This window comes from Balaenoptera physalus (genome assembly GCF_965194825.1).
Source record: "Balaenoptera physalus genome assembly, chromosome: 20".
In the NCBI taxonomy this organism is placed as follows: Eukaryota; Metazoa; Chordata; class Mammalia; order Artiodactyla; family Balaenopteridae; genus Balaenoptera; species Balaenoptera physalus.
The window spans coordinates 20,209,885-20,224,720 of NC_138901.1; the positions used below are offsets into that span (position 1 = coordinate 20,209,885).

The window sequence follows — 14,836 nt, forward strand, 5'->3', positions numbered from 1 at the left end:
TGTTTTATGAGCAAGTTCTAGCAAACCTAAAAGCAACTAATAAATGCTTTGATATTTAAACTGTTGCCAAGCATAGGAGGAGGTACAAGGCTTCCAACACACCTTTTACACTTGACATGTTTAAAACATGCCGTTTGTGCGATAGCAAGCAGCCAGTGAAAAACACTTGCCTGTACAACAGAGAAATCCGTAACTGGAAAGATAAAAATAAGATTGACTTAGATGGGTCAAAAACAAAATTGCAAAATAAAATCTGAAATTTCAAGGATGTCAAGAATTCGGGTATTAGTAAGCAAATTATTTGAGGAGATGTGATTCCTTAAACTTAAACTGTAAGGAACATTATTGAAAATTCTGTTCAGGACTGAGGTAAGATGCATTCCACTACCCAAAGTCTCATCCTTCCTCCAGCTGAGGAATCTCCATGGAAGATGTGGGAGAGAGAATTTAAACAGGGTATCCATCAAAATGTCACTTCTAGAAGACATTCCATCCATGGTAATTCTTTTGCCATATCAAGGTCCCTCTCTCCCTTTTTTCTTCTTAATTTTCTGTTTGGATTTCAGTTGCAAATACTTGAATCAGTTATATTCCTTATGTGGCACATTATCACTTTTGGTCTTTGCAAGTTCCCTCTTATTTATTTTTTTCTTTATGTGCTTACATATCAATTAATTTAATTCCTGTTCTTATGTCCCATTGTCTTTCAATAGGCAGCTGTTTTATTCTGTTTAATGCATATTCCCCAGCAGACAGCTTTCAGACTTCATCTTCACCATCACCTCTCTTGGGTCTCCTCCTGCCAGCCCACACTTCAGGCCCACACTACAGATTTGGACTTGCCAGCCTCCATAACCACGTGAGCTAATTCCTTTTAATGAGTGCATATAGATATAGATATAGATATAGATATAGATCCCCTATTGGGTCTATTTCTCTGGAGAACCAGCCTAATACAATACCCCATGGAAGGAATCACCACCTGTTACCTACCCACTCTTTATTCTCCTAGTGGTGGACCACTGATTTCCTTTAAAATCTATGTCATGCCACAGTGGACATCATCATATGTGTCCCTTTATGGAGCTGTGTAAGAATTTTGGGGGGTTGATACTTAAATCATTTTGCAGGCCCAGAGCCCCTTCATTAAAGGGGAGGCCAGATCCCCTTCAGGAAGGACTCTATACCATTGCTACAAGTACACACCATAAATCTTCCTCTAAGCTTTTCCCCTAAGCAAACCAATCCAAAAAATGTTTGGATTCAACAATTACACCCTAGAAATAACGAAATTCGGTCAAAAGTTCCCTTAGACTAATTGTTTTTAAAACTGTTTCTTAAAATGTCAAAAACATAGCAATTACCTGCTAAAATTTTCTAAAGAATTTTTAATTTTATTTATATTGGCCATTAGGTGAATTGATCATTAAAACCAATGTTAAGTGACTTAACCCTTAGTTATTCTCCATGGCCAAAACCTCATGTTTACTTTAATCTATGGCTTCCCTGAACCATTTCTGTCTTTGGCTTCCCAAGTCTCTTCACTGTGGGAAGACTGAGGTCACCCAACTCAAAGAGCTCTTGGTGGTGTAAAGGTTGGAAGCCAGGGAATTGTTTGTCCTTACTCCCTTCCAGTTTAGGCATTTATAATTCTAGACACCAACTACCCTTGCATACCAATGCAGACACAGTGATTTGGAGGGCCCAAGGTCATTGCGTTCAAATGGAACCTAAAGGAAATCTACGTAGGGGTTATTGAAAGGAATGAAAGCACTATTAGTCTGATTCGTTATGCTTAACCAGTCACATTTCTATTAGCAATTGCCAGAAAAAGAATCTCCTTAAAGACTTGGCAGTATCCAAAGAAAGAAAAACTGAAGAAAAGGCTTTGCTGAAGTGAAATGAAATGATAACATCAGGAAATGCAAGCTATAGCATGCACCATGCTTGCTGAAAGGTTATCCTCGGTTAAGAAGGATCTCTTAGGATAAATTCCCTCATCAGCACCTGGAGGGAAAGTGGGACTGGACTTGGAGTAAAGTTAGCAAGCAGGCAGCATTTTTGCTCGGCTGGAGGCAGGCACCGTGGGATGGCTATGCACTTGTAGACAGCAGCAGACGTCAGAGGAGGTGTGAAGAGTGCTGCCTCAATGAAATGTTGCCTTACGTCTGCTGGACTCATAGCTGGGGTGGCAGGAAGTCAGCAAGCAGGTGCTGGCTTTGCAGAGACTTGGGGCAGTTGGTCAGAAGCCATTGGAGCCACCACTGGATGATTTGCCAAAGCCTGTCACACAGCAAGCTGGTTGGCAGGAAGGGGATTTGCAGCCACTCTGATTAAAGGAAGAGGGTTCATCACAATTTGGTTGGCCAGAAAGCATGGTGTCACAGGAAGCTAGTTTGTAAGGGTCCTTTACCGAACAAGGGGGCTGGCCGTTAGCCCCTGGCTGGCAGATGAAGGATATGGAAGGAGCTGGTTTGGAGTGAAGTGTCTGGCAAGGGAAAGACACACAGCAAGTAGGATTGCAAGAACTGAACACACAAGGAGACAGCTGGCAGGGAACTGATCGGCAATGCTTGAAAATGTAGCGGATCGGTTGGTAATAAGTTGACTTGCAGGGCCGATCTTCACCACTAATGGCTTGACATGAACCTGCTTGGCAGCAAGTTGGCTGGCACAGACGAGCCACACAGGCAGTCGGTGGGCAAGATGTTTCAGGACAGGAAGTTACCTCAGAGCAGGATGGCTGGCAGGACCTAGCATCACAGCAGGCTGATTGGCCGCAAGCTACCTGGCACGATCCAGATGTGTAGACAGGTTGCTGGCAGGAGCTTTGTTGGCAGGAGCTGGCTTCACAGCACTTTGCCTGACCACCGATGGATTCCGAGCAGGAGGGCTGACATGAGCTAACCCGACAAGGAGACTGACCAGTGCCAGATTCATAGCAGGCCATGCAGGAGCAAATGGGTTGGCAAGCAAAACACACACAAGAAGTTACTGAAAGGCAGGTAGGTTGGCAAGAAGCAGGTTCACAGCCACTTGGGGCACTGCAGCATGACTGACAGTTTTCTTGGCATGTAACCCGTTGCCACGTTCTGCTGTGACAGGAACTAGGCAAACAGATACCATTTCTGAAGCTGCCACCATTTGAGCATATGGAGATGGTGGGCACAGCTGGAATGGCATTGGCGTTTCCAGGACAACAGCTGTCCACCATGGTGCTTGTGCTAACCTTGCCAGGAAGCTGCAACCTCAGTGTACCTGAGTTTGAAAGACATCTAATACATAGGGGCTTTTATAGTCCTTCACTAGGGGTGTTTCATGACAGAGTATCTTTCCTTGTTATTGTTTCCACCCAATTGCCTACAAACATCTGATTAGCGGGCTTCAGGAGCGTGGGAGATATTGTACCCAGTTTAAGAACCGGTTGGCTGAGCTGGGAGTTTTCGTGGCTGAGTTCGGGTACCTTGCCACTGCTCTTGCTCTGAGCTAAGCTGTCTCTTTTATAGCTTGTTCTCCAGCCTCCCTGAAGCAGAGCTCTCCCCAGGCCAACCTCTCATCAAGAGGCCACAACCCAACCAAAGCAACCCGCTCTTCTGCCAGGAATGCAGTTCCACGCCATTTAGACAAGCAGGAAATGAAGCTGTGACCCAGTTGAGGCAGGATGATATCAGAGATGGCAAACAGAAAATCAGGTAGTGCAACCCAAGGGCCACTTCAGTGTCTCCACCTCTTTCTAGAATCTTCCTGTTTGGCTTTCCTGAAACCCAGCTTTACTAATACCACTAATAATAAAAACAGTAGTAATGGCTTCCATTTATAGTGTTGACTGAAAAAAAAATGCACAACCTAAAAGTAGAGAGTTATGTTTTATTCGGCGGACACTCTGAGGACTTCAAACCCAGGACACAGCATTTCAGATAATACTGAGGACTGTTCTGAAGAGCCAAGAGGGGATCCAGGATGCACAGGAGTTTTTGCAACACAAGACCAGGTAATCAGAACATCAAAAGGTTACTGTTAATCAAAGAAAACCAGACATCTCAAGTTAATGAAATTAGCGCTTTTCTATGTATGGGAAGATGCAAAGTCTGGGCTCATTGAAATCATTCCTTTGATATGCACCTCAGTTATCTGGGCCCAGTATCCTGTGTTTTTCTCATCCTGAGTCTCCCCAGTATGCTCCGTTGGGGGTGACTGCAGCAAGCTGTTTCCATCCTGAGTTTCCTGCAGGCTCACCATCAAGGCAGCTGTAATGTGGTGGTCTGATAGCTGCAACATCCTTTGTTTACTGATATGGCAGGCAATATTTTTCATTCATAATAGCATACTTCCTATGTACCAAGTCCTTGACTACATTTTTCATTGAATCTTTGCAATGATCCTTGTTAGCAGATGTAATTGTCACCATTATGTCAGGGGTAGCAAGACTAACTCAGAGAGAGTAAATCATGTTCCCAGAATTATGCAAGTAATATGGGGTGAAACAAGATTTGAACCTACTTTGGGCTGACCCCAAAACCACGGAGCTTAATCACCTATGAGACTTCCCGACTTTGGAGGTGGGGAGGAAGACTCTAATACAGTGATGGAAGGCTGACCTGACCAGCGTCACTGGTCAGGTGCTCCCAACACTGTGCAGGTGGTCCAGGTCCCCGCGCTGGGGATCATCTGCCCACTCTGGTGACTGTAATCATCAGCTAGATCAAACCGGTATCAATACACCCAAAGACAATCTTTTAATTTGGAAATTTAAAACTGCAAAATGTTTCATCAAGAAAGATTAAACTCATACTATGGAGTCAACAGACGTGAATTCTATAACTGTATAAAACGCAACAACTAGAAGTGATATGAGGACATCTCTGCAAAATGGTTTTTGTGTTAAATCAACCTCATCCAAGAGAAATTCATGAGGGGCTTTGCTGATTTTCCCCCTCTTCCTTTGGGCTGGTCCTAGCTCTGCATCATCAGCCAACTTCAGCATCCCACACTGGCCCACGTCCTGGCCTGGTTCACACTGGAGATAACATGATGGAATGGAGAGTTCATGGGCTTGGAATGCAGACAGGGCTCACCTTGATTTCTGGCTCTGCTGCAAACTCAGTGTACTGGACATGTTAGCTCATTACCCAAGTGTTCAAAGTACTGACAGTCAATCAACTGCATGGCTATTTCTCATGGTATTTTTATTATTATGATCTGCCTCATAATTATTGAAAATGCTGGAAATTCTGGAAGCTACTTTTCAAAGTATCTGTTACAAAATGTTTTCTCTTTGCTCTTGTTTTAAAAGGAAGAGAAATTTTTCTGATCACGATGCCTGAAAAATCCTCACCCTTGTCATAAAAATGCCTTTCCTCGACCATTGCTTTTCATGTCACAGCATCAATCACTCCTTTTGCCCTCCATCTCAGCACTGTTCATTTTAGCATCTTGCAGACTGCAGGGATCCCTGCACTATGTTTTATTCCCGAAAGTCTTCATCCCCAAACTCTCATCTCCCAAGAGGAAATACATTTGGTCTTACCAAATAGGTCAATCAAAATGTGAACATGAGCCTATTTGAGAAAGCATGTAAATTTCAGTCTGAAAAAGGTGTCAATATCCTATACCCATACTTACCACTTCTGTTGTTTCAAAGCAATCCATGTTTACAACCATTTTTCTCTGATTCTGCTCTTGCCTCCCTTCCTCTTAAAGAAGCATCGCAAAAGGTTGGTAAAAGGGTATAAACTTTCAGCTCTAAGATGAATAAGGTCTGAGGATCTAATGGACAGCATGGTGACTATAGTTGATAACACTGTATTGTGTAATAGAAATTTGCTAAAAGAACTTAAGTGTTCTCAGCAAAAAAAAAGAGAAAAGGATAAATATGTGAGGTGATGAATGTGTTAATTCACTATATGGGAGGAATCATTTCATAATAAATATGTATATAAAATCATCACAATGTACACTTTTAATATCTCACTATTTTATTTGTCAATTATCCCTGAATAAAGCTGGAAAAAAAAACCCTCTCAACAGAAAGAACTTTGGTTTTGCTATGGTTCAAGGCACTAAAGATATCTAGTGTATCACCAAGAGCTTTTGTTATCGCATCAAGAACTATGTTGTTGCCTAAAAACACAAGCTTGGAGAGAACTGGGTTTTAGTCATTTGTGTGTTACTTACTAGCTGTGACTATCCTGAATTTTGTGTTGTCATTTCATTGTGAACAGGTGATAGATGATAGATAGATAGATAGATAGATAGATAGATAGATAGATAGATATAGACATATAGAGATATATATTTTATAATGTATATATTTGTATATATGTATATTATACATGTATGTATACTCATACATATGTGTATATGTGTATATGTGTTGTTTTGAACTTTAAATATATATATGGTCTCTGGGGCTTGTTTATATCAATCAACATTACAGGGATAAGGTTCACTCATTATGCTGCATGTAGCCATTATCCAGGTGTTTTTACTACATCATACTAGTCTATTGTGTGAATGAATATAACACAATTTTCTTGTCTGTGTTGATAGGCATTTGGATTGTTTGCCCTTCATATTCTTCATCTATAAAATAGGGGAAAAGAAATCTTATCTCACAGAATTTCTGTGATTTACCTGAAACACTGAGTCTGTGTTGGGCACAGAGATTTAAAAACCTAGCCAACTTGTCTCTTAACTCTGAAAGGAGATAGAGATAGATCCCAGTGGCCTAATAGACAGTAACTCCAACACCAATGTGCAGGATAAGTTTCACTTTTGACTTTCTCTCTCTGCCCTTGTCTAACCCAATGGCTCTTTTAACTATCTAACCCATTCCTACTTTGTCCTTTTTAATAGCTCTTGTTCCCTTTGACATTATCTAAGCTCCAGAAGGGCAAGGATTTTGTTTATTCACTGACTTGTACCCACAGCAGTGTTTGATACATAAGAGGGTCACAATTCATGGTCACAGTTAATATTTATTGAACGAATGAATGAGGACCTCTGCGAACAGCTAGGAAGGGCAATTCTCTATCAGTAATTCAAAGAAATTACTACTCTCTACTCACCCATCTGAGAGACCACCGCCACGAGCAACAAAAGAATCAGCCACTTTGAATCGCAGCCACTCAGTGCAAACCCATTGGCCTCTTGCCTACTTTGTCCCACTGGCACACTCCTGCTCTGGCTGTGACTTTGTCTTGGAGGTTATAGAGCCAGTTTTCGGGAGGCTAATTCCAGCCAGATCTAAAATGACCGAGATAATAGAGTCTGAAACTCAACAAGAGAAGAGTCAAATCTCGAATTCTCTCCAAAAGCAAGATACTACTAATCCTGCTGGGTTTTTTAATGATACAGAAAAGAAAAGAAAGAAAGAAAACACAGTGAGCTTCCACTATACACTTGCTAGAATGGCTAAAAATAAAAAGACTGACAATATCGAGTGTTAGCAAGGACATGGAGCAACTGGAACTCCCAGACATTGCTGGTGGGAATACAAAATGGTATAGCCAATTTGCAAAAACAGTTTGATAGCTTCTTATAAAGTTAAACATTCACTCAGTATTTACCCAGCAGTCCAATTCCTTGGTATTTATCCAAAATAAGTGAAAACATATGTTCACACCAAAGTGTGTACCTGAATGTTCATTGCAGCTTTATTCATAATAGCAAAAAACAAAAAACAAAAACCCCAAACTGGAGATAACCCAAATCAGTAGATGAATATTTTTTAATGTAGTTTATTCATGCAATGCGATACTATTCAGTAAAAAGTAATGAACTACTGATAGTGCAACAACACAGATGAATACTAAAAAATGTTATTCTAAGTGAAAAAGAATTCACACTGTGTAATTTCATTTATATGAAATTATAGAAATGCAAAGTTTAGAGGGAATTCCCTGGTTACATAGTGGTTAGGATTCCAGGCTTTCACTACCCTGGCCCAGGTTCAATGCCTGGTCAGCGAACTGAGATCCCCACAAGCCATGGAGCGCAGCCTAAAAGAAAAAAAGAAAGAAAGAAATGCAAAGTTTATAGTGATTAAAGCAGATAGATGATTGCCTAAGGCTGGGGTAGATAGTGGGCAGGATTTCCTTCAAGGGGACACTGTGAAATTTGGGGGATGATGGAAATTTCTATATCTTGAATGCAGAGGAGGTTACTTAAGTATATACAATTGTATTACAAAAGTATATACAAAAGTATGTACAATACAATTAAATGTAAATTATATCTCAATAAATTTGGCTTATAAAAAATGAAAGAAAATTTTTAAAAGCAAAAAAGTAAAAACAACATAATCCCAGTTTTATCTATAAACATGCTTAGAAGGAGTCTGGAAAGATACATGTCAGTAATAAACTCTAAATGGTGATAATTCGGGTGGCTATTATTTCTTCTTTATATTTTTCTGCATTTTTTTCCACATTTTTAGGGATCATTGCTATGCTTATAATCAGAAAAAAAATGTGTTGTTTGTTTGTTGAATGAAACATTGTTTTGTGGGGATGAAAATAAAGTTCTCCCAGGGCAAGAGCAGAATTAGTTTTATTCCACATGTAGCTTAAGATCACGTTCAGCAAAAAGTTGAATTAACTATCCTTTGAATTTTAACCTTCCAACTGACTCTCACACACCTGGGTCAGGTCCTACCTAGCAGATAGATGTACACTCACCCCCCTCATCCCTGGGACTCAAGCAGAAGAAATACAACTGGTTCCAGGACAAGAAAAACTAACCCAGGAAAGTTAGACTTTGCTGAAGCATGAGGCTGGAGGAAGGAACTGGACTTCCCAGAGCATCCTTTGAACCTCTGTGTTCACAAGGTTTTGCCACAGGTATCCCTTCCATTCAGGATCAAGCTTGTTTTACCAAAGCCTCCTCCTCTGACTTTGCCAGAAAGTTCTGACGAAACCTGAAGCCTTCCTGCAGAACTGTAATGAAGAAGGAAGACGTGCCCTCACTCAAAATTAAATTTGGCCAGCATTAGCATTTACCTGGGAGCTTTTAAAACTGCAGGTCCCAGGGCCCCCACTCTAGAGCTAAAGGAGCAAATCTCTGGCAGGGAAGCCCAGAGATCTGTATTTTTAGATCCTCCCCAGGTGACTCTCACGCAGTACCTAGAAGCTTTAGTCTACATCTGGGGTCTTGTTAAAAACACAGATTGCCAGGTCACACTCCTGTGGATTCTGATTCTGCTTGTCTCAAAGAGAGTGCCAGAATCTCCATTTTTAACTAGCCCCCAGGTGATTCTGATGCAGGTGGTCCAGAAGCCACATTTCAAAAACCGTATTGTGGATGCCAGAGTAAATTTTCCTGGCCCAGTGCCCAAGAGGGAGCCAAGGAAGAGATGGGAGAACTAATTTGCTTAGGCCAGCACATTTGAATTTATTAAGAAATTAATGAAGAGGAATTTTTGCATCTCAAAAGCAGCAGAAAAGCCAAGGAGGAGACATCAGTCCCAAGGCCACCTTGAATAAGAAGATTCCCTTTTAACTTCACGGAAAAAAAAGTCATGGGGATTCACCCTTTGAGCTTCGGGTACCATTTTTGGGTGGGACCCAGTTTTCATTTCTCACCAGCACGTGGCTCTTGTTCTCAGTGCCTTGAAAAGCCAGGCCAGGCTTTGGAGAACAAGCCTTCTGCTACAAATAACACGACAGGCAGGACACCGTCTCGGTGGCGGGGAAGGTCCTGGAGACGAGGGGTGTCCCCCTGGAGCAGATGGGAGCTCTCCCTTGGTGTGCCTCAGCGGAGCGGGGAAAGGTCTTCATTGGGTCTCGCAGACAGGCCTGGGTTGGCAGCACACAGGGCCGCAGCACCCAGAGGGGCCACGGCAACTAGATCCACAGCAGCTGCTGCAGCAACCTCCGCAGCCCCCGTAGCCAGATCCGCAGCAGGAGGGCCCGCAACTTCCGCAGCCAGAGCCACGGCTGCAGCAGGAACCACCGCACGGCCCGGAGCAGCCGCAGCAGGAGGGCTGACAACAGCACACTTCACAGCCGTCTTGCTCTTGAGGACAGCAGGTGAAGCAATCGCCTGGGCAGCACCCCATGGTCCCCGCCGGTCAGGTGGCAGGTCAGGAACGTGACCGGCGTTCCCCAAATCTGAAGGTCACCTGCCCCCGACAGCAGCTTTTATATCCCCTCACTGGAGGGTGTTGGCACGAAATACATCTTGGAAAAGACCTGTCATCGTGCCCAAACAGGGGCCAGCTGTCCTTAGCCCAGGTTGCAGAGAGGAGGGGAGGCCAGCCCCAGAGTCTGGCTCTGGAATGGGTGCCGCCCTTCCACATCTTTCCCAGTGGCAAGTTGGCAGCGGACCCTTTTGCCGTGGATGCTCGTCCGGGAAAACCAGAACTAAAAGCTGGATGCCCTGTGCCTTGTGCCGCAGGTAGAGGCTGCCTTAGAAGGTCTGGTCATGTGGCTCCTCCCAGGTAGAAATGGCGTCCTCATCCCAGTCGATGTGAGCAAGGCAAATATTTGTGTCTGCGTGTGGTATGTGTACAGTGCCACATGCTTGTTTGGGCTTGGTGAGTGAGCGTCAGTCACCGGTAACGACTGCCCTATGAAATGCAGAGACACTCATCATAAAATTGCAAGAGGCTGGGAGCCACGTTCCCTCTGAGCTGCACGGAAACGGAACGCTCACACTTCTCTCTAAACGGGCTGCAAGAGCACTAGTCAGAGCCTGCAACCCTCCTGGCCCAGCCCTTTCCTAGATAGAAGGAGGTGGTGGTGGTGGTGGTGGTGAAGGTGGAGAAGGAGGAGGAGGAGGAGCGGGGAAAGAGGAAGGGAGGGAGGAAGGAAGCAGATCATTGAATATCCAAAACATCGCATTAAAATGAAAATGCTGTACACTTTTTTTAAGAGTTCCAACTTTATAGACCATCTGGCAGAATGAGGGATTAGCATGCAAAACACCCAGAGTATCATCCCAGGGAATAAAATGCCTTTAGAAAGAGACTAGAGTCCACAGATGATTCAGGTCCATGTGTAAATCCTGAGATGGGTCAAAATTCCTGTCTCCATTTTGGACTTTGGTACCTTGTCGTCTTCTTGGAATGATAATGGCAGCCCTGGATTCTGAAGGCTCTGCCCTTTGGAGAGCAGCGCCCAGAGAAAGGGGATTGGGAGTGGGAGGTAGAGATGGAAGGTGACAGTGGACATGCAGAGCTGGAGCAAAAGACACAGTCTCTCCCTTTTAACTTCCTTTTTAGATGGACCTGGAGGTAAAGCAGTCTCCAAGAAGGGCTAGAAGGACTGAGAATTGGGGGAAGAGGGGAATGGGGGGTGGGAATGGGTCACTTGGATATGATAGAATGCTCAGTACTTCACAGGATGTGGAATTTTAGAACCGGGAGGAACCCCAAAAGATCATGTGGTCCAAGGTTTCTGAACCCGATTTTACATCAGAATTGCCTAAGGAGAGGACTTTGGAAAAATACAGATCACCAGTCCACACCCCAGTCCTGTTAAATCAGAATATGTTCTTGGGGGAGACCTTCAAGATGACGGAGGGGTAAGATGTGGAGATCACCTTCCTCCCCACAAATACATCAAAAATACATCTACATGTGGAACAACTCCTACAGAACACCTACCGAACGCTGGCAGAAGACCTCAGACCTCCCAAAAGGCAAGAAAATCCCCACATACATGGGTAGGGCAAAAGAAAAAAGAAAAAACAAAGACAAAAGAATAGGGACAGGACCCAAACCTCTGGGAGGGAGCTGCGAAGGAGGAAAAGTTTCCACACACTAGGAAGCCCCTTCACTGGCGGGGATGGGGGGTGGGCCGGGGGGGGAAGCTTCAGAGCCACGGAGGAGAGTACAGCCACAGGGGTGCAGAGGGCAAAGTGGAGAGACTCCCGCACAGAGGATCGGTGCCGACCAGCACTCACCAGCCCAAGAGGCTTGTCTGCTCACCTGCCGGGGGGTGGGGGTGGGGGCTGGGAGCTGAGGCTCGGGCTTCGGAGGTCAGACCCCAGGGAGAGGACTGGGGTTGGCTGTGTGAAGACAGCCTGAAGGGGGCTAGTGCACCACAACTAGCCTGGAGGGAGTCCAGGAAAATGTCTGGACCTGCCAAAGAGGCAAGAGACCATCGTTTCAGTGTGCACGAGGAGAGGGGATTCCTTTCCTGTGTGCCCACAGAAGGCAGAGCACCACCTAAGTGAACTCAGAGACGGGCATGAGCCACGGCTATCAGCTCAGACCCCAGAGATGGGCATGAACTGCTAATACTGCAGCCACTAAGAATCCTGTGTGCAAGCACAGGTCACTACCCACAGCCCCCCCAGGAGCCTGTGCAGGATGCCAGTGCCAGGGTCCCGTTATCCAGGGACAACTTCCCTGGGAGAACACATGGCACGCCTACGGCTGTTGTAATATCACGCCAGCCTCTGCCGCCGCAGGCTCACCCCGCGTTCCAATTATGACTACCATACCCCTCCCACTCCCCAGCCTAAGTGAGCAAGAGAGACCTAATAGCTGCTGCTTTAACCCCCTCCTGTCTGGGGGGGGGGTGGAACAGACACCTGAGGGTGGCCTACACGCAGAGGTGGGGCCAAAACCAAAGCTGAACCCCAGGAGCTGTGCAAACAAAGAAGAGAGAGGGAAATTTCTCTGTACCACCTCAGGAGTAGCAGATTAAATTCCCACAATCAACTTCCTAAACCCTGCATCTGAAGAATACCTGAATAGACAATGTTCCCAAAATTGAGGCAGTGGACTTTGGGAGCAAGTGTAGACTTGGGGTTTGCTTTCTGCTTCTAATTTGTTTCTAGTTTTATGTTTATCTTAGTTTAGATTTTAGTGCTTATTATCATTGGTGGATTTGTTTATTGGTTTCATTGCTCTCTTCCTTTTTTAAAAATTTTTATTGTTTTTTTATTTTTATTTATTTTTAACTTTTTTTCCTTTTTCTCTTTTTGTGATTGTGTATGTATATGCTTCTTTGTGTGATTTTCTCTTTTTAGGTTTGCTATTACCATTTGTCCTACGATTCTATCTGTTTCTTTTTTTTCTTTCTTTCTTCCTTTTCTTCTGAGCTGTGTGGCTGGCAGGGTCATGGTGCTCTGGCTGGGTGTCGGGCCTGAGCCTCTGAGGTGGGAGGGCCGACTCCAGGACACTGGACCATCAGAAACCTCCCAGCCCCACGTAATATCAATTGGTGAGAGCTCTCCCAGAGATCTTTGTCGCAGCACTAAGACCCAGCTCCACCCAATGGCCAGCAAGCTCCAGTGCTGGACACCCCATGCCAAACAATTAGCAAGACAGGAACACAACCCCACCCATTAGCAGAGAGGCTGCCTAAAGTCACACTAAGTTCATAGACACTCCAAAACACACCACCGGCCACAGCCCTGCTCACCAGAAAGGCAAGATCCAGCCCCACACTCCAGAACACAGGCACCAGTCCCCTGCACCAGGAAGCCTACACAAGCCACTGAACCAACCTCACCCACTAGGCAGACACCAAAAATAACGGGAACTACAAACCTGCAGCCTGCAAAAAGGAGACCCCAAACACAGTAACTTAAACAAAATGAGAAGACAGAGAAATATGCAGCAGATGAAGGAGCAAGGTAAAAACCCACCAGACCAAACAAATGAAGAGAAGATAGGCAGTCTACCTGAAAAAGAATTCAGAGTAATGATAATAAAGATGATCCAAAATCTCAGAAATACAATGGAGAAAATAAAGAAACATTTAACAAGGACCCAGAAGAACTAAAGAGCAAACAAACAATGCTGAACAACACAATAAATGAAATTAAAAATTCTCTAGAAGAAATCAATAGCAGAATAACTGAGGCAGAAGAACGGATAAGTGACCTGGAAGATAAAATAGTGGAAAATCTAACACAGAGCAAAATAAAGAAGAAAGAATGAAAAGAATTGAGGACAGTTTCAGAGATCTCTGGGACAACATTAAATGCACCAACATTCTAATTATAGGGGTCCCAGAAGAAGAGAAAAAGAAAGGGTCTGAGAAAATATTTGAAGAGATTATAGTTGAAAACTTCCCTAATATGGGAAAGGAAATAGCCAATCAAGTCCAGGAAGCACAGAGAGTCCCATACAGGATAAATCCAAGGAGAAACATGCCAAGACACATATTAATCAAACTCTCAACAATTGATTACAAACAAAGATATTAAAAGCAGCAAGGGAAAAGCAACAAATAACATACAAAGGAATCCCCATAAGGTTAACAGCTGATATTTCAGCAGAAACACTGCAAGCCAGAAGGGAGAAGCAGGACACATTTAAAGTGATGAAAGGGAAAAACCTACAACCAAGATTACTCTACCCAGCAAGGATCTTTCGGATTTGACGGAGAAATTAAAACCTTCACAGACAAACAAAAGCTGAGAGAGTTCAGCACCACCACACCAGCTCTACAACAAATGCTAAAGGAACTTCTCTAAATGGGAAACACAAGAGAAAAAAGGACCTACAAAAACAAACCCAAAACAATTAAGAAAGTGGTAATAGGAACATACATATCGGTAATTACCTTAAATGTAAATGGATTAAATGCTCCAACCAAGACACAGACTGAGTGAACTGATGAGAATGAGTATAATTTTTGTGACTTTCTGTCTGAATTTAAAAAAAAAAAAAAAAAAAAAATCCCACAAGGACTCAGAGGCAAAGAATATACAAATCAATTTTCACTGCAAAGTAAAGGAGCTGTTACAGTGGAGGATTACTGGACTGAATGTCAATATTATGACATAGTATGAGTGTGTTTCATGTTTGGTAATTGCAATCATTGTTGCTTTTGTTGTGGTCATCCATGTACAATGCTTGGTGTCAGTCTATTTATCT

At 43.7% G+C, this 14,836-nt stretch overlaps 2 protein-coding genes and 1 long non-coding RNA gene across 4 annotated transcripts in view; 1 reads left to right on the forward strand and 2 right to left on the reverse strand.

Annotated features, from left to right (window-relative positions):
• The window catches only part of LOC309650789, a 381,028-nt gene that overhangs the window by 355,066 nt on the left and 11,126 nt on the right, over window positions 1-14,836 (forward strand). For both annotated transcript variants that reach the window (XR_014257705.1, XR_014257706.1), the window contains exon 10: window positions 714-859. This is a non-coding gene — a long non-coding RNA (uncharacterized lncRNA). The remainder of the gene's footprint in view (window positions 1-713; window positions 860-14,836) is intronic.
• Window positions 859-9,178, reverse strand: LOC309650761 (keratin-associated protein 29-1-like). Its single transcript, XM_082442528.1, has one exon. It carries the CDS (start codon window positions 3,212-3,214, stop codon window positions 2,243-2,245), a length of 972 nt encoding a protein of 323 aa, XP_082298654.1. The 5' UTR covers window positions 3,215-9,178; the 3' UTR covers window positions 859-2,242.
• KRTAP17-1 (keratin associated protein 17-1) lies at window positions 9,215-11,786 on the reverse strand. The gene has a single exon (XM_082442538.1). It carries the CDS (start codon window positions 10,055-10,057, stop codon window positions 9,773-9,775), a length of 285 nt encoding a protein of 94 aa, XP_082298664.1. The 5' UTR covers window positions 10,058-11,786; the 3' UTR covers window positions 9,215-9,772.